This window comes from Leishmania panamensis (genome assembly GCF_000755165.1).
Source record: "Leishmania panamensis strain MHOM/PA/94/PSC-1 chromosome 17 sequence".
In the NCBI taxonomy this organism is placed as follows: Eukaryota; Euglenozoa; class Kinetoplastea; order Trypanosomatida; family Trypanosomatidae; genus Leishmania; species Leishmania panamensis.
In genome coordinates this window covers 295,495-314,984 of record NC_025862.1, presented here as the reverse complement: position 1 = coordinate 314,984, position 19,490 = coordinate 295,495, and the positions used below count along the sequence as shown (strand labels likewise).

Here is a 19,490-nt window from a genome sequence, read left to right as displayed (position 1 = left end):
ACTTGGGGGATTTTTTCGCACGGCTTGCGGGGCTTGTTCGTTGGTGGGCCGTACCATCAGGCTTGCATGTCGGATACTACAACATACCGTAGCAGGCTCTGACACAGTGCGTGTGTGCTTGTGTATGTGTGTGTGCTTAACTGAGTAGTGGATAGCGAAAATTCTTCTCCGATCTTTCACAAGTCGCTCAAAAGGCAGTGTGAGTTAAAAGGGCGAGCGCGCAGTACTGAAAGTCTGCGAAAGGACAGCAGTCAGCACTGACGCCCTCCCACTCACGCATTCTCTTGCTCGCCTCACGTCCCTGCCCGATTTCTTCGCGTTGATCCCCCAGTCAAGCCAATACACACGATCCCCTTGCCCATTTGCGAACTCCCCGTGTTCCTCTTGCGTACTGCTCACACACTTCTCCCCCCCTTTTCTCTTCGGCCTGTCTTGTGAAGGGGGTAGACCTACACACACACACACACGTCCCTAACCTCCGAGCGTGCCTATGTGTGAAGGGGGCAGGCCTACAAACGATTCATCCGAAGGGCTGCCGCGTCTTTCTTTTTTGAGCGTCCGTGTGCACGTCTGTGTGCGTGTGTGTGTGTGTATGTATGTATGTAGTGGCGGTTGCCCATTTCCTTAACTGCTCGACACCGCATTGCATCTCTCGTGTACGTGTGCATCGGCCACCGTTCCTCTGCCTGCATCTCACCCCTCTCTCGTATTCCCTCTCAACGTCTTCTTCTCTTGTGCTTTTCGTCTCCCATCGTTGTTCTTTGCATATACCGTCGTCATTTCTCCCCCCCCCCGCTACTCAAGAAGCAATTACTTCTCACCCCCGTTCACCCTCTCTTCTTCCTTCATTTTCCTCCTTCCCTCCCCCTTCATCTCTTCCTGGGGGCGACATCCGTGGGACAGCGTCTCTCCAGTGAGCTGAGACTTTCGCGCTCACTCACTTACTTACACACACACACACACACACACGCACGCGCGCACACACGAGCAGTGAGGGAGGAGTGACGCTCCCCGTAGTCTGGAAAAACAGACAACAAATCCTCGTTGCTCCTTTTCGCGTCCTCTCGTTTGACTGACTCTGTTCTCTTTAACAGTTGTGTACGCGTGCGTGGGTAAGCGAGTGAGCGCCTGTGTGTAGCCCTCCCTCCCTTCTCTCACCTCCCCCCCCCCTCCTTCCTACCTCTCTCCCTGTGTTTTTCTCCTTTACTGTTGGAAGTACTACTACTAGTAGCGCTAAAGCATACATCTATCTATACACAGAGCCACCTTCTCATCTTGGTTCTTGCTGCGTGTCTGTTGTTCTTATCTTTCTCCCCTCCTCCTCCTCCTCCCTCCCTCTCCCCTTCTCCTCATTACAGCCCTCGATGAGCTCTGCTTCTCTCTGCGTGAATTGATTTGCCTTCTTTTTCTTGTGCGTATTCACTTGAATGCTGTCTCCGGACGACCCGCCGCGGTCCTACACGTCGATGACGCCGAGCCACGCTGCGCAGAACGACTCCATCGTACCTGATATCGCGTCTCCGACGCCCCGTGAGAGTCGTATCCCGCAGCTCGCCTTTTCTTGCGCCATAACCCCGATGTACGAAGGGGCATCGTCACCGACCACTCTCAGCTGCAGCGGTGGTAGCAGTGGGATGCACCTCGATGAGCCAGACGCGTCGCATTCACAGCTCCCACTGTCGTCAAAGGCCCTTTCTCCACAGCTCACCCCGAGTACCCCAGCGATGCAGCGACTGCCACATCAAGGCGCACCTCCGTCACCGTTGCAGCAGCAAGAGTTGAACCCACCCATGACCTCACTGTCACGGCGACTCTGGAACCAGTTCCAAGCACGGGAACTCCCCTATCCCGCACAGCGAGACAAGGGCTCCAGCGCTGCCGACACCAAGATACGAGCCCCTGCGCAGTTTTCGATGTCATGCGAGAGTAGCAGTGGAAACGCGACCAATCCGCAGCGTTCGATGCTTCTCGGCTTGTCGACACGGTGCAGCGAGAACTCTCCTGCAGTTGCCCCGGTCGGCTCACCCCCGTCGTCTCTGTTCTCCACGCCCATGACGCGTCACCTGGAGGGATGCACCCCGAAGGAGTCCCCCGATTTCCGGACGTTGTTCACCCCGTACACCTCACCACCGTCGCTCGCCTTCACCGCGGAGAGCCCAGAGAATGCGGACAGCAACAAACGAATGTGGAATGTGTACAGGCGCCAGAATGATTGGATGAAGTCATCCACGGTGGACTGTTCCATCCTCACTCACCCGCAGGTGCATTCTGCGGGCCTCGACTCGATCCCCGGAGCATCCCTTGCAACGACGCCAGTGCAGCAGCAGGCCAATGTTTCTTCACACAAGCCCATTCGCGACACCTCAGGCCGTACCGCCAGCCAGACCATGGATCCTAAATACAACGGAGGCACAAGCACCGTGGCGCGCTCCCCATCCGCGTTAGCCGCTGCTACACCTTTTCGCGACCTCGACCAGCTCTATCCATCTAAGTCCGCAATGTTCCCCACCAGCTCGAGGGAGCCCTGGCCCCAACGCCACATCATCTTCCCTACAAAGCCGCTGTCGCCAATGAGAAGGAGCGAGTCCCACAGCACCGGCCGCAGTCCATTCTCCCACCCATTAGGTGGAGCGCACCAGCTTTTCAGGTCTATAGAAAGTGCATCAGTGAGCAAGGAGCTGTTGGCTCTCAACCACGACGTCGTTCGTGCCACCAGCGAAGCATCCACGTCGTCAGCGCACCGCACGCAGTCGTCGCGGCAGTGCAGCGGTCGCCGCTACAGTCCCAGCACGAGCCCCGTGCACGATAAGGACTACATATGTGACTTCTCGACAGCGTCGGCAGACCAGCGGATGCCCCTGCCAATTCTTAAGAGGCAGCCGCACCTGTGCTCTTCCGGCAGCATTAGCGGTCGTTTCGGTGGTCCCTCCCTTGTTAGTACAGCCCACCGGAGTGTGAACCGTAGCAGCAGCAGCCACACGGCAGACCGAAGCGGCTGGTCAGCTTCCTCCACCCCTCCCCCGGCTGTGATGGGGGTGAACTCACGCGAGGACTTCGTTCGCCGCTTTGGTGGCGAGAGTATGCAAAACCTCTCCGCCCTTTCGCAGTCGCATCACCAGCAGCCGCAGCAGCCCCCCTCTCCTCTCCCCACCACTCTGTCGTTGCAGCCCAGAACTCTAATCGCGGGCATCATGCACGACCACTCGCCGTGTTCTTCTCCCACGCCGACGGAGCCAACCACGGCAGCGTTGGTGCGATCACCAGAGTGGCACGAAAGTGTGGAAAGGTCTGTCGACTCTTGCTCCTGCGCCCCGTCACTCTTCGCTGCGGTGCAGCAACAGCATCGACCGCTTCTATCGACTCCAGTGATGGACCACTCGGCGGAGTACAGCACTGCCAGTACACAAGAGTGGGCCCCTTTGGGTCGCCGCGTCAGCCTCCGCAATCAGCATCGCAGGCCGGTAGCCAACGCCTCCATCTTCACCGCTGGCGGCAACAGTAGCAGCAATACAAGAAGGCAGTTCAGCTACAACTCTGTGTCACCAGCACCCGCGCATTCAAATGAGGAGTCATCGACGCCACTGAAGTTACCCGCACTGCCACCACCGCCACCGTGGTCGCCTGGCGAGGCCCTGCACTGGATGCGAAATCGACTGACGCTGCAGGAGCAGGAGGAGATGCTGGCGTGCGATGTGGTGTACTACTGTGGGCCTCCCGTGCATCCGCGCACGGCGTGCGGAGTAACGGACTGTGCGACACCCTTGCCCCTAGTCCATCACACCGTGGAGAAGATTACAAGCGCCAGCAGTCTTCCGAAAAACAAGGGGGAAGTTGTATCATCCACCGCTCCCCTCGCTTCGTACTTTCCGATCACCCTCGGCATGCACATATCTTTTCGCTACGAGGTGCTGGAGGTTCTGGGGTTCGGCACATTCAGCGTCGTCGTGCACGCCCTTGACCACGCAGCCTTGCCTCTCTCCCCTGAGCGGCACTGTGCGTTGAAGCTGATTCGGCGCGAATTACTCTACCAGAATGCGGCACAGGCGGAGTGGGGCATCTGCGAGCAACTGAAGAAGTGCTGCGCAGGGATGCGCCGGTGCAGTGGAGGCTGCTTCGGAGAGGGTGCAAGCGGGGCCACCGCCGACTATCGGGCCAAGCCGTTTGTACATCACTGCAAGCCCTCTGCATCGTCGTTGCCATCAGCGTCACCGCGGCTGTCCATGGCGGACCAGCGCACGCTGCGCTTTGCCTCGGTGCTCACCCCACGGAGCTGCTTTGAGTACCGCGGCTACCACATCATTGTTTTTCCGCTCCTCGGCTTCAGCGTACGCGACGCGGTGGAACTGCGGCGCGAGTTGCGAGAAGCGAAGGCCGACCACGCCATAAGCCCTTCCCCGTTCCCGCTCCCTGCTGATGTGCTACTTGTGCAACCTGGCGACCAAGCGAGAGTGACACTACCGACCGAGGTGGTCAACAGCGTTCTCGCGCAGCTCGTACGGGCCCTTCACTTTATGCACCACTGCGCACACATCCTCCACGGCGACATCAAGCCAGAGAACATCGTATTTGTGGATCGCTCTATGAGCGGGAGGAGCAGCAGCAGCATCAGCGGCCATTTTGCCGAATCGGGCGGTGCTGCGAGTCAACAGCCCCTACCCCGCCTACCATCGCAGCCGCAGCACCTCCAGGCCCCCCTTCCGTGCACTGGCGATGCAGGTCCCCTCCCCACCCCGCTCAGCCTGTACCCCTTCCGTCGACTGAGCTTTGACCCCCCGCCGTCGTTGCTCTCGAGCGCGGCTGCTCCCTCGCCTTCCTCCTCGTACAGCGGAACTATTCCCCGTCGCCCCCATGTGACTGAATACGTGGAAAGGCACCCCAGCCCGGAAGTCGGCGACTGCGGAAGCGCCAACAGCAGCATGTCAACGTGCTCCTCGTCTCTGCCGCCGCTGACAGCCCCGTACCCGCCACAGAGGGATACTGTAGTCACTGACGGCCCTGACAGAGGTATCACGATGATGAGCCGTAGTCACAGTTTGCAGCACCTTGGTTGCGAAGTGACTAGCAGCGCCCAGCGCCATCCCTCCAGCGGAGATCTCCTCAATCAGTGTATCACGGGCGGAGTTTTGGTTTCCCTTACGGGCCACTCGCTTTGTATGGCAGGTAGCCGCACTGGCGCCTTAACCTCCTCCCCGCTCTCCACATTAACGTGCGCCGGGGTCGTCGGGGGGTCGATGGGGGGTGGGACGGGGGACACAGCCCTGAGCGAGGCGCCGCGCAGCAGCAACGGCAGCCCACGGGGCGCCAGCGCCAGCCCCACAAGTCGCCCAGGCCACGACAGCCGCGGCGGCGTAGGCGGCGGTGGCGATGAATCAAGCAGCACTGTCACGTCCTCGGCACGCGCTCGGCTGACTTACGCGTTACCTTATGCAATGGCTGCGTCAACCGCTACAATGGCCTCGTCACGGATTGCTCTCATCGACCTTGGCCACGCCCATCTCATCCCCCCTGGTACCACTGGCACCTCCTTCCCTCTTCAGTCACCGTCCTACCGCTGCCCCGAGATGGCTCTGCGGCTGCCGTACACCACCGCCATAGACATGTGGTCGGTTGGGTGCGTCCTCTACGAACTCCACACTGGCCACCCCCTGTTCCCTGACGCTTGTGACGACGTAATGCTGCTGCAGTCGGCGGTAAGGACACTTGGGATGCCAGATCCAGCCTTTCTCGCTACTGTGAAGTCCTGCTGGAGGAGGTACAAGCAGCACAAGCTAAGCACGACCGCAGCGGTCGCGCACGTGCACGGCGATGTAGCTTCACCGAGCACCAGCCCACAGAAGCTGCAGCGGCTCTTGCCTCAACTACACCCGCAAGAGCCACAGCTAGCCGTAGATGGCGAGGACGTGAAGCAGGATGAGGAAGTCATCATCGTCGAGCGGTGCTGGCTCCAGTTCATCCAGGTGTTGAACGACGCCGCGGGACACCAGCGAGAACACGACCAACGCCTCAAGGCCCAACAGCAGTGGAGCACGCCATCCGTTGTGGAGAGCTCCCAGCGAAGTCCGAGGGAAGCAGACTCGCCTCTCGCAAAAGGGAGCGGTGGCACGACTACGTGGGAGACGGCAGAGCAGCTGGCACTGTTGCAAGTAATGTTCCCTGGAGGCCAAGCGCACGAACCCGATCAGTGTTTCTCGCTGCCAAGCAAGTGTGACTGGGGTCAGTATGCGTGGGTGGACTTCTTTCTGGGGTGCCTCTACTGGGACGCCGGGAAGCGGCTCACGGCGACGGAGGCGCAGGTTCATCCGTATCTCGCGTCCCACTTCGCGCCTGAGGGGACACCTGCGACGGCCGTGACCGCGAACAACAACACCGCATCCTCGGCGATGGACAAAAGAGACGTCGCAGGTGACCCGGCAATGAGCGCCCTCGGGCTCTCTGCTGGCTCTAGTGACGGAGCTCCAGAAGCGCCAGTGACCGCGATCATACGGCCGAAGCAGTGCTCGGGGCTCTACTACCTCCGGCACCACCCTCTGACGTGTCGCCTCTTCCAGTCAGCACCAGAGACAGCCAGTCAGCCCAGAAGCCCCCACAGCAACCGCTCCACCACCAGCAACGACGCAGAATCGCTCTTGACACCGCTCCTGATGAAACCCTCCGCCATTGTGCCGTTCGAGCTCCCCTCTAGCAACTGCACGGCTCCGTCAGCGCGTCTGTGGGAAGAGCATCGGGAGCTGCTGCCCCACTGCTACGACTCGGCCCTTGACATTCATTCCACGCCACAGATCCGGACCGAGCGGCTTGCTCGGTCGCCTTACCACTGTAACGATCACCGCCGCAACCCCTTCGGCAGCACGGAGAGGCACCCGTTCCGCGCCTTCTCCGAAAGCGACCAAGGTATAGAGAGTCCTGTTGAGGTCTCCGCCGAGTCATCTATACGCGGCAACCTCGCGAGCACGCAAAAGCCACGCAGAGACGGTTCGACGTCGGAGGTGATGGTGCTGCCTCTCAACTGACACAGGCACCTCCTCGCCGCCAAGCCACAACAACTCGAAGCGAACGGAAAGGAGAGGGAAACCACCACCTCCCTCCCCCCCACCCCCCCTCCTCTTCTTTGTTTCTGCCTTCTTTGTGTGCGTGATGTACATGTGGCCTTCATGTTTCCTCTCTCTCTCTGTGTATATATATGTTTTAGTTTGCCCTCTCCACCTTTGGCGGTGATGACTGTTACGTTGTGTAGGGGTGGGGGAGGGGGGAGGCTGTGCCTCCGTCCTCGAGTGCCCAGCTTTTCTTCCATACAAAGTACTATGAGAAGGTGTGAAAGAGAAAGAAAGAGACGACAAGTGCGCGAGGCTCTCCTATATGGCCTCTGAGCTCCACTCTTTCCCTCTCATGGGTACCTCCGCCGTCACGTGTTCTGTGCTGTTGCGTGCCGAGCCATTTCCTCTTGACTGTCTTTTCAGCACTATCTTTCTTTCCTCCGCGTGCTACGCGCTCAACCTCCCATATTACCGGCCACCTACACCTCCCCCCCCCCATAAGACACACGCTCTGACCTCTGCCTCCCTTTCTCCTTGTTCTCGATCCCATTTCCACTCCACCTCAACGTCGCATCACACACCCGCACGATGCACCAAGAGCACATCCAGCGGCTTGCCTCACATGATGCTGCTGTGCTGCGTGCCAGCCATGAGTTTCCGACCTTCACAGGCGCTTTTGCCCGCGTGGCACAGGTTGGCTTGCCAGTGCTGGAAGCCGAAGCTGGCAGGATTCCTTTTTCCTACTATGGTAAAGAAGCCTCACACAACATGGCGGTGTCGCTCTGTCTCCCAGCGCTCGCGTGGGACATTACGCGAACATGCATTCTGCCTGTCACGGACGAGGTGCGAAGAAGAGCAGAGGTAGCGGTAGAGAGTAATGGCACAATCCCTAGTGCAGCAGCAGGCACAGGAAAGCGGAGTCACGCCGCACTACAGCCTGATGGACTTGAGCTGTTTGGTCGCCTGGCAGCCATTTGCGCTGATGTGTCCGTGAGTGTCAGGATGGAGGTGGTGGAAAGCGCTGCGGTGGAAGGCAACGTCTGTCCCGCTGAGGTGTTTGCCAGTGGCCGGGAGGCTGGTGGTGGCGCAGCTGCGCGCCCATCGTACGAGTCACACCCCTGTCTCCTTGTCCGGGACCTTGTACCGGAGACCCGATGGCACTGTGGCCAGCAAATGCCCCTCGTCGAGAAGCACGCGCGCAGACGTCGGCACGCCAGCCGCTACCCTTCTTGTCATGATGGTAGCGGTGGGTCTTCTTCTCGCGACAGTTTTTCAGATATTAGTGATGGAGCAAGGGAGAGATGCAACAGTGTGCACCTGATCACCGTGTGCCGAGTACGCGGACTATTCTACAACCTGCCAGTGCGCCAGATCCCTTATGTAGCACTTATCGGCACCTGTAGCTTCAGCATTCTCACCGGCAGCAGCAGCGGTTGTGGCGGCCCCTGCAAGACTCTCAGTGACCGTGATCGAGAGGAGCTCTTGCACCGTCGCACCTCGTGGGCCTGCAAGTCGGCGTCCGCCATGCGTGCACGGCGGGAGGAGCAGCAGCACCTCCTAGCGGTTGTATTCCAGACAGCGGTGTGTACGTTGTTAGCGCCGCTGTATCTCACCGGCACACCTCTCAACGCAAGCGCTGACAAAGGCGCATCGATCGCCCGGCACTCGTTGCCGGCGCAGAGTGTCTCCGGGTTCTCTGCAAAGTTGATTGCTGAGTATGACTTCTGCGGGGACGTGAGTATTGCCTGGGGTATGCCAGCTGAAACACTCCCATTGCACCCTCTTTCGCTCTCTACACCGCTTCGCTGCGTCTCTGCTCCGCGCGTGGGTAGTGATCGAGGTGACATACACCCCGACTCCGCGTGGGCGGCGGCGGGGCTGCGCGTGGATCGTCACGGCTTGTACAGTGGTGCTCTCTGGGTGCATCAGGCATCACGAGAGGTGGACATTGGTGGAAAGGCGGGACACCGTCGCACACGCGGCGAGGCGACGGCGCGTCGTCTGTGTCGCGCATTCGGCGCCCCACTGCCAGACCCCTCATCTGCCCCATCATCGTCAGCCACTCGTGCACAGCGGCGCGCAGGGCGATCACGTTCGTTTTCTTCGACCGCCGCGAGTTGGAAAGGTAGTGGAAAGACCCCGGAGGAGACGCTGGCAGAGGGTATATTGACAGAAGTGGTTGTGCGGCCTGGTCACTTCGTGGTTCTCTTCCTCACCCCTCCTCCGCTGGGTGCCACCGCCGTCCCTGCCCGTGAGGCACCGTATACAGTAGAGAGCCACCCTTTTGCGCCTTTTCCTGAGCGTCACGGGACCCTCTTTATGATACTCGTGCGAGATTGTCAAGCACATCCTCTAGAAGACGATGACTGTCGAGGTCGATCAGCTCCTCTGTCTTCAGCGTTGTGCCCGACGCATTGCCGTGTGCTGGAACCTACGCACTGGGCCTACGACATTGTCGCTACCAACACACGTCGACGTCGCCACAGCGCACATCCGCTGTCAGGGGAGTCCCTCACAGCAGCCGCAGCAGTAACGGCAGCCGTCCCAGCTTTCGTATTCGTTGACAGCACGTACGTCCCTGCCCGCATCTCGGAGGCCCGACAGCGGACCCGAAACGGAGACTCCGTACAGCAGACCTTTGCGCAGCTCTACGACGAAGCACTGCAGCGCCTCACCAGCGGCTGGCGGGGGTGCGAGAGTGACGAGGCACCCCTTGAGGATTACGAGAAGCCTCTGTCTGCCCAAACAGCAACTTCACATGAAACCATACCAGATCAGCAGCAGCAGCCGATCTCTCTCGTCCCAAACAATGTGCTTGTGAAACAGGAAGCTGCGGAGGTACAGTTACGCGTGCGGTACCTCTGTCAACAGGTACTGGAAGCCGCTGCTGTTCCTGGGATGCAGTCGTACATGTCGACACTGCCTTCCACAAAGCACAGCTCTTTGACCGCATCCTCGGAGAGTGTGGCTGGTCGCACAGGCACTCTGCATCGCGTCCAACTCAACCCCGCCTCGCTGCTGTGGCTAAGCGCCACTGCACGCAGCGTAAACTCCTCGGCAGCAGCGCCGCGTCGTACTCCTGTCACCCTCGACCCCAACCTGCACCGTATCATCAGAGAGGAAAAGGAGGAGCAGGCAGCACTGCACACTCGCCCTCCTTTGAAAACATCACTATCCTCTCGTGAGCCCCCTGGCCCTGTGCATCACCCATCGCCTGTACAGGTCTCTAACACGGAGGAAAAGTTAACGCGAATGCGACATCTCCTGGACACAGGACGTGGGAATGCGCTACGTCGATTGCCTCGCGCCTGTGCGGCACCGTGTCCATGGATACCAGAGAAAGGAGCCGACAGAGGTGTCGAGAGCGGTGACTCCAATACATCCAAAGGCGCCACAGCAGTGCTCTCGGAAGATGTCATGCCACCAATCACAACCGCCTTCTCAGCGCGCGTGTCAGTGCTCCAGTGGGCACGCAAGTTCCTGGTCATTGCCTCTCCCAACACTCCACGATGTGCGTTCAAGCCAACCTGCAGCCCTGCAGCAGTGGCCCCTCAAGGTTCTGTATGCCGTCATCAGCCACACGTGCTGGAGTGGTGGGTTGCGGATCAGCACGCGGTACACGAACGAGTGCGACTGGAGTTCTTTCTCTGTTTCGCTGACACCTATGTGTGCCATCCCGAGCTGCAGGATGGCATGGAGTGCACCGGGAGTGAGTCCGTGATCCTCGGGTCTGGCGCTGTCTCAGAGCACGTAGCTCGTACCTCCTTGTCGCTTAGCCCTCACGCACGAAGAGCGCTAGAGCGTCGCCAGCGCGTTGCGCAGCTGCTGCGGTTGCTCGCGGTCACTGACCCCGCATGTTCGCCGAGTGCATCGATGGCGGCGGTGTCATTCGCTGTGTCCCTGCCAGCCGAGTGGCGTCTACGTGTGACCGCGGTGGAGGCACATCTGCGCCAGTGGGGGTGGCGTTTCCATCACGAAAGTGAGGCCGTCGCGCACCGAGGAGAGACGCAGTGCAACAGAGACGTTGCTTGGGCCAGCGACGCGCGTGTTGACCAGTCCACGTACTCACGCACTCGTCCCTCACTGGCAACAGCTGTTGTGGCGTGGCCGTGCTTGAAGGTGGAAGGGGTCGTTCGCCATGTCACCTCCACGCAGGCCCTGCAGGAAACGGTGGTGGAGCTGGAAGTGGTGGGAGCCGCAGCGAAGGCAGAATTCGACTGTCCCTTCATGCCCTCGCAGCCTGCCGCCACTGACCCCGTCTCTTCATGCGCCCGCTCTCCCGAGTCGTTACACGTACCGCGCTGCTCCTCTCCGTGCCCGCTGCTCATTCCCTCGGTGTTTCTCAACTTCTTCATCTCGCGCTCCTGTCGCGGGGCCATCATGTTCGGGGACGTTCTTCGCCCCAACGCGGCCCGCTCTATGGTGGCTGCACTGGACTGTGTCGAACAGTACTACGTGTGCTCGCACGGCCGTCCCTCCTTCACCCATCTCACTCCTGCACAGTAGTGGAGAGCAGACCCTAGAGCCTCACGCGTGTCTTTCTCTCTGTTGAATGGTTGCCTCTGCTCTACTCATCTCTGCTACGTCAACCAAACAGCCTATGCGGTAAAATGGAGGAAATCAAGTCCTCGCCCGAGCACTGCCTCAGCGCCGCCTCCTTTTGGCCTTTCTTCCTTCACTACACCATCACCACCACCACCACCGCCCCCCCTTTTTTGCGACGAAGGGTGACAAGGCGCAACCCTTTTTGGGGGGAGGAGGGGGGGTGCGAAGACGAGATGGACAAAGAGAAAGGGGGGAAGTTGGGTGACGTCTGTGGTTTGCACTCTACCCAATACACCTACACATATCGGATCTGCTGCATTGTCAATCAACGGCTATTTGGCGCCGCCCTCCTCTCACACCCTCCCTCTCTGCCTCTCTCCCTCTCTCTCTCTTCCTTTCCCCCCCCCCCTCCAGTCACTTACCTCGCCCCTTTCCTCATTTCTCGATGCCCTGCCTCCTCCTTCAAAAGGCTCATTTCACTGGATGACACGCCCACATATACGACCTTAAACGCGCAAGAACAAGAGAACGAAAGGGGGCGACAAGGCAGAGAAGTAAAACACATCCGCGCATGCATGCACCCACACATAGACCTACACAAAACAGGTCCTCCGCTGCAGAGGCCCTTCTATCAGTGCTCCTCTCTTCTTCATAGAATGCGCACGTATACAGAGGCCCGCTCATCCCCTTCACCCGACCTGAATCGTGCTATTCCTCTCTTCAACACACATACGCAGCTAAAGTCACGGCTTGCCTGCTGAACGGGTGAGCGGTGTCCACTCCCCCCTCGCCCCATACGCACACGCGCGCGCGCCGATGGGCACCACCACCACCAGCGCTGAACCAACTCCACCTCCGCGGCTCCGTGATGCTATAAAAGTGGAGCCGAGCACGGAAGACGAACGTGGGCAGCAGCTGCCTCGTCACCAAGACGTCGCTTCTTCACCATCCGCGTTGAACTTTCTCGCGCTGTGGCGACCTTTCACAGTGCCATCGTCTCGACACGCTTCCGCGCTCGCCGGCGCGAAACAGTCTGATGCGGTGAAAGGGGCACAGTCGCCTTCGTCTCCTACAACTCCTTCCGCCAAGGCTGTACCGACGCATGTCAACGACCCCCGCCTCGGCACCCTGTTCATCGGCTCGGTTGTGTTTGCGCCCTATCGTGTTCGCAGTGAACGCCTGGTGCGCGGCGGCTCGTCGGTGTGTGTGAGCGGCGGCACCGCCAGTGGATCCTCGGTCACCCCAGCAGCAACACACCAGCTGGTGCCTCCTCCCCCTCCCTACCACTTGCATTACGCGCTCGCCGAGGTGACGGGCATACAGATGATGGCCGGTACTGTCACTGTGTCGTTCCTCTTCACGGATCCGGGCATCGACGACGAAACTGTGTCGATGTACGAATGCGTGCCGTGCCCGCCAGTGTGTCTCTCACGGTGGCTTCGCGAGGAAAACAGCCCTGCTCCACCACGCTGCTCTCTGCTGGAGCGCGTGTTGGAGGTCACCCCGCAGGAGGGGCCGCTCCCGGTGAATTACGTATACCGGGCCCTCCATGCGGGGTCCTCCACGCTCGCCTCTGCATCGAGCTCATCACCGTTGTTGGTGCAGCGGCAGCGGCAACAGGAGCGTTGCGTTGCGCGGCTCAGTCAACTCTACTGCCTCAGCGATGACGACGATGACCAGCAGTCGCCCTCCACGGTGACACGCTACTCCAGTGGCATGGCACAAGGCATGTTAACGCAAGACATGGCTACGAGGCCTGTCGCACTCGAACCCACCCCCTCCCCGGCAGCCTGGCGACTCCACTCCTCTGCAGCTACTGACAACGTGGCTTTGACGCTCAACAGCACGGGGATCGTGACTCTTACTACGTCGCCTGCCACCATGTTCGCCCGCTACATCGTCCCAACTAGCGTGCACGTCTTTTTCTCTGGCATCTTCCAGCAGGTGAACACGTATATGGAGCTGCACTGTAGTCGTCACCGCCGCCGCTCTCTCGCGGATCCCGCGACGGAGCTCCTCTCCTCGCAAACTCGGCGGCTTTCTCGCGGCGTCCCTGCGCCCCTTGTTCTTGTCATCTTCGATAACTACGCCACGCTGCGTCGCTTTCACGTCTTCATGACGGTGCGCGGCCACGTCGTGCAGCTGCTCGACGGCACCCACGTGAGCAGCGCTCTCCCGTCGCCGCAAACGTCGCACGCGTTCGGGGCGCAGTGTAAGATTTGGCTTTGCATGTTGCGCGATGACACCGGAGAAGAGAGTGTTGAGGAGATGACGAAGCAGGTGGATGGTTCCTTGATCACGAGGCCCGATGCTGGAGAAAGTAGCGCAGAGGCAGTGCAGGCAGTGGCCGTCATGGAAACACAGATTCGCCGCCTGCTCGCAGGTGCCCCACCTGTCGACGCGCTTGTTAGCTTCAAGGAGCACATCATGCAGCAGCAAGAAAACATCACGGAGCGCAATCAGTCGGCTACTCTGCATCAGCACGTCACAGCAGAGGCAGTGCTGCAGCGACTTATGCCGCACCTTGAGGCGGACCGCCTTGTGTTTGCTCTGCAGGACGTCCCGGCACCACCGCCGCGGTCAACTTCGGCTGGCAACAGCGCAGCTGCTTCCTCTACAGAGATAATGCAGCCACCGCCATCCGCGGGAGCCACCACGACCGTTGTCAAAGTGTCCGGTGCCGTCTTCGGCGACAACAAGGTCCTCGTCCCGTGCAGCCCCGACCAATTGACCCTGCTCTCTACCGTGTTGGCGAGCACCCCGGTACCGGCGTGTGAGAAAACGAGTAATGGCGGCATTACTGAAAGAGACGGTGAAACCGCAGCGCAGCGCAAAGGCTCCCCTACCACGAAGGCTACTCGGAAACGTCCGCGAGTGGTGGAGATGGCAGACTCCTCGTCCGCAGCGGCTGCCACAAGAACGCAGGCACTGACCCCAGCTCTGCTAGAGCGGATTGCCCTCGGCAGCTTCACAGACACCGCGGCAGCGACCCTTTTCGATGTCTTTGCAGACGCCACAGCGGTCGTGGAGAAGGGGCCTGTCCCCTCCTCCATGGATGTGTCCGCGGCCGCCGACGATAAGCACCGCGGCAGCGGTGCTGGAAGAGGACCCGCGGAAGTACTAGGTAGCATCGAGGAACTTTACGAGAAGTGGTACGTCGACCCATCGCGGTTTGGCGAAGCATTCCCGGTGTTCGCTGCGGTGTACGCACTGGTGGCGGATGTCTTCGCTAGCGTGAGTCGCTTCCGATCCGGCAGACCACGTAGCGGCAGTGGGTGGGACCCCGGCATCGGCAACGATGAGCCGCGGCGGCTCTCCACCGAGTCACTGGGGTCTGACCCATCACTTGAGCAGGCTGCAGAGACGCACACCTCGGCGGTGGCGCAGAGGCGCCTATTGCCACCGCCCCTTCCCAATAAACTCCCTCGCAGATGCCTCGGTACGCTCTTTGGCGCTCTACCCCGCGTCGCCCTAGTGCTCCCGCGCGGCAACCCCACCCATCACCCCAACCTCAGCACAAAGCAGTACCTGCGCACCCTCCGCGCCTTCTTTTCGCCCTGGGCGGTGCACGAGATCACCTCCCCGGGCCCTTCTGTGGCCGTCAGCAGCGCGGCGCCCATCCTGTGGCACCAGCGCGGCGGCCTTCTTCTTCTTTTTTGCGACGAGCCCACCACGCAACTTGGCGCCTTGCAGGACGAGGCGGACGTGGTGATTGCGTGTGGCAAAGCGGCGGCGGCGTGGGTAGCAGCGAATAGTGCGACAAAGGCCAGCAGCGGGGACTGTGGCAAAGGTGCTGCCACTGGTCCGGTGCTGTTCGCCATCATCTCAGAGGCAGAGGTGGTGGCACCGGCAGACCAGCTCACCCACCTGTGGCTCCCCATCACTCTTGCTTCACCGACCTGCACTAGAGAAGCCCACGAGTCTGCCCACACGTCAACTTCAGCAGATGGGCTCATGCGGTACGGTAAGTGGCCGGCAATGTCTAACGAGGAGACGTCGCGCGCCGAGCTGGAGGAAATGTGGAGGCTCCTCGTTGCTACCGTAAGCGCAGATGGGAGCGTCGACGTGTCTGCACGTCCGTCACCACCACTGGAGCAAGACCAACAAAGAGGCGAGACACTGCGCTGTGCCGGTGCGGCTGGCCGCCGACTTCACCAAGCAGAAGTACTACCCAGAACTCTGCGGCAAGCCGTAGTTCTCTGGCGCCACCTCCAGACCGCAGAAGCCACCATGAGTGATAGGCAACCCCAAAGTTGTGCGTCACCATCCGAGTTCGATAATGAAGGGCCGTGGGCCGTGCTGCAGGCAGTCGTGAAAGAGATGGCGCTGAGTTGCGTCACGGCAACGCCAGTCCGCATGACCGACGTGACACTCATACGCAGCAGTGGTGACAGCGTGTGAGCCGCCAGGGCGAGAGCTGTGCGCCAGGTCGCCGACCGTTTGAAAATGGTGGTGGAATCACTTGTATCTTTCGTGCCTCCTCTCCGTCTTGAGCTGCAAACATGTATGTGGGCGCACGCAGTAGTTTGCCTCGGTGGAAGTGTTCTCTGTTGGGATTGCATGCTGGCAAGTACTGAGAATAGTGATGACACGTAAGTGTGTGTTATTGTGCGTAGATGTCTCACATGTGGGTGGGCTCCTCCCCGACCCCTTCCGAGAACGAACGAAGCAATCGGGGAGTGGGAGGGCAAATGAAGGACAGCAGAGAAATAACGATGAAAGATACACGTGTGCGTGGCTGGGTGCAGCCATCGTCTTCTCTGCTTGCTGCTTCCTTCCCACTCCCCCAACACCTCTCCCCTCTGCGTCTCTGCTGCCCTTCTTTCCTCTTGCACTTTGACTTGACGCCCACCGTACCAGCACATCCTCCCTTCCTCCCTCTCCTTCACTCGCTCACTACACCTCCGTTTCCCCTTCGCATGCGGGTGGGCTTATGGCGGCAACGGTGACGGCATCCCCTACCACCACTACCCACCACCCTCCATCCATCTTCTAACACGCACGCACGTATCCCTGTATGTCAAGTACCACCCCGCCCTGCAGTGGCGCCTTATTTGGTTTTACCTCTCTTTGATTCCCCCTTTTCGACTTCCCTTAACACTGGCCTTGACTTTCCTCCGTCATTACTTCCTGTTTTCCGCTTAATTGCACTCTTTAGAAACTCTCCCTGCCGGTGATCCTCCTCCCTTCTCTCCCGTCAGTCTCTCTCTCTCTCTCTGTGAGTAACAATGTCGGCGTCCACCACGGAGCTGTTCACCAATGAGGGTACCCTCTATCAGTACGCTGGGGAGGAGGGCGACCATCCCTACTACAAACCCCTCGGTGATGTGGATGCCTTCACCATCTCCCTGGTGAAGCACAAGAAGGCTCCAGGCACTGCCGGCAGTGACAAGAGCAGTGTGGAGTACATCATCGCCGTGGCGGAGGATGGGGAAAATGTCTTTGAGCAGCCCATCGGCGTGGACCTTCAGCTCTCCTACTCCGCCCCAGCTGCGTCCGTCCACTGGCCAGCGATCATCGATGAACAGCTAGAGACCGTAGCATTCCGCTTCGCCGCACCGGCTTCGCGTACCGGGCAGGTGACAGCGCAGATGCGCATGCAGGAGTTTGTGGAGCTGTACAACCGCTGCACCTACAGCCTCCTCACCGGCTACGACGAGGTTGACCCGCAGGATGAGTGGTACCAATACCTCGGCGGCGCCACCACCCGCGAGGTCCGCAACGAAGACGCCACCGAAGCCGTGTTCGAGTTCGACGCTGCCCAGTTGACGAAGGCAAGCACAGGCTCTGGCAATATTTGCGCCGCGGAGTCGCTACAGTTTAACCGCATCCTCGTTGTCAAGAAGGGCAACGAGGAGGCCAGTCTGGAGATGCAGGCGCTGCCGCAGACGGAGCGAGGCTTTGACCGGGCCGCCATGGAGAAACTCGTCGTGCGCGGCGTCGACGACACCTCCACCGGCACTCTTCTGGAGAACGGCGACGCCACTATGCTGCTCTTCGGCGGTCGCAAGGCGGCGGTGCAGCAGCTGGATCTCACGCACGGCACCGTGGTGCAGGAGTACAAGCCAGCGGATCTGCCACTGCAGAGTGTAGCCTACGCAAACCACACAGCGGCGAGCTCCGGCTCTGTCTACACGTGTCTTGGCCGCAACGTTGCCTTCAACATCGACGTCCGCATGGACCCCCGCAACTGTGTTATCATGGAGGACGGGAAGCAGCCGACAGACTACGCCTTGTTGTCACTCCGGAAGGATTTCACCTGCCACGCCACCTCGCAGAACGGCTACCTCGTCATCGGCGATGGGTGTGGGAACATCCGGCTCTATACCGGCCCGCCTGGTGCACGCAAGCCAGACGGCGGGTACTTCCCGAAAGCTGCCAAGACGCTTTTGGACACCAAGATGCCAATCGTTGACATTGACGTCACAGCCGATGGCCAGTACATCGTCGCGACCTCCACCTCGTTTCTGCTGTTCATCGAGACCAAGTACGTGGACAGCAACGGCAAAGAGTCGACAGGGTTTCAAACTCGTATGGGAGTGCAAAAGCCGCAGCCGATCATCCTTCAGCCTTCACCGGAGCAAACACTGCGCATGGGTGGAGCTAGCATGGTGCGCTTCCAAAGTGCGAAGTTCGACCGTTTTCCTGGGACCAAAGAGCTGTGCGTCACTGCCAGCTGCGGGGACTACCTACTGACGTGGTCGCTGCGCGCGATTGAGTCGTCGCAGCAGAGCGGACGCGCCGTTGTGAACTCCGCCGTGGCGGTGGGACAGACTGTCCTGTCGACCTCTGCGAACCGTGCTTCGCATGTCGGCTTCCTTACCGGCAACGGCGTCGGCGTCGTACCCGTGCATGAAGCGAAGATGATGAGTAGGGCGTGGACATGGGGAGCCAAATAAGTTGGGAGCGACTGTTGCACTACACTTCCTCGCATGGGTGTGGTAAGACTCGTCTCCCTCCCGTTGCGCGGCCTGCCCCCCCCCCCGCTCCCCCCGAAGACCTGCGCCTGCTACCCTCCCACACACAAACGCACACAAAAGCGGCCACGCATACGGTAGGAAGGAGTGCCTCTTGGGCAGCAGAACGCCGAGGAGTGACTCCCGCTCTCCCCCCCTTTCCTCCTCACCGCTTTACTCGCCTCCCTAAGCCAGCAAGTGAGTGCACCAGCGCCTGTGGAGAGAATGTGCTTCCTTTCCCTTGTTCTACCCGCTTATGCTTGCACGCTGTTCTCGTGGCGCAGCGGTGCGACAAGACCAGCAGACGATCTGGTTTTCCCTGTCCAGCGAAAGCGCGACCTTTCTTCTACCTGCCAGTGCTGCTTCTAGTTTCCGTTGTCGCTGCGAATGGGCTCCAGGGACCTTGTGGTCCCTACACGCTCGCTGCCTCCACTGGCCATGGCTTCAGAGCGAGTCTCGTCCACCCGACCTCCTTCATCTCCCCACCCGATGAGGCGGTAAGCGCGGCGGACGGGTGGCCCCGCACTCTTGTCGGTGCACAAACGCGGCACATGCGCGTATCGATTCTCCAGTATAAACGACGCGCTTTATCCCTGCCGGTATGGCCTCGGTGTGAGCGGCGTGGCCGCACGCACAGAGCCCAGAAGTCGGATCAGTCGAAGCGAACGCACCGACGCGCTCATGTGGCCTCACTGCGGTTTTCTCTCCCTTCCTCCATCTCTGCCTCCTCACGCACACACACACGCTGGTGGAGTGGAGGTGTTGTCAACTATGTTACAGTTGTACATGCACTTCTCCTGTAGAAAATCGAACGAGGAAACGGCCTGCGATGCGAAAAAAGGGTGTGGAGGAGGGCGGTAGCAGATGCCCGTAAGCCGATTGTCCCACCCCCTTGCGTGGCACTCCTGCTTCCATGAGTAGGTGTGCGAAGGAATTCGTGTTTAGTGATCCCTTA

At 60.1% G+C, this 19,490-nt stretch overlaps 4 protein-coding genes across 4 annotated transcripts; all 4 read left to right on the top strand.

Annotated features, from left to right (window-relative positions):
• Window positions 1–1,577: 1,577 nt before the first annotated feature.
• LPMP_170700 (protein kinase, putative) lies at window positions 1,578–7,010 on the top strand (the record flags this gene model as incomplete). The annotated part of the gene is made up of 1 exon (XM_010699459.1): window positions 1,578–7,010. The coding sequence occupies one exon, from the start codon at window positions 1,578–1,580 to the stop codon at window positions 7,008–7,010; it is 5,433 nt and encodes a 1,810-aa protein (XP_010697761.1).
• Window positions 7,011–7,622: 612 nt separating this feature from the next.
• LPMP_170690 (hypothetical protein) lies at window positions 7,623–11,540 on the top strand (the record flags this gene model as incomplete). The annotated part of the gene is made up of 1 exon (XM_010699458.1): window positions 7,623–11,540. One exon carries the CDS (start codon window positions 7,623–7,625, stop codon window positions 11,538–11,540), a length of 3,918 nt encoding a protein of 1,305 aa, XP_010697760.1.
• An 855-nt stretch (window positions 11,541–12,395) lies between these two features.
• LPMP_170680 (hypothetical protein) lies at window positions 12,396–15,980 on the top strand (the record flags this gene model as incomplete). Its single annotated transcript, XM_010699457.1, has 1 exon — window positions 12,396–15,980. The coding sequence occupies one exon, from the start codon at window positions 12,396–12,398 to the stop codon at window positions 15,978–15,980; it is 3,585 nt and encodes a 1,194-aa protein (XP_010697759.1).
• Window positions 15,981–16,807: 827 nt separating this feature from the next.
• LPMP_170670 (hypothetical protein) lies at window positions 16,808–18,478 on the top strand (the record flags this gene model as incomplete). The annotated part of the gene is made up of 1 exon (XM_010699456.1): window positions 16,808–18,478. The coding sequence occupies one exon, from the start codon at window positions 16,808–16,810 to the stop codon at window positions 18,476–18,478; it is 1,671 nt and encodes a 556-aa protein (XP_010697758.1).
• Window positions 18,479–19,490: the final 1,012 nt, after the last annotated feature.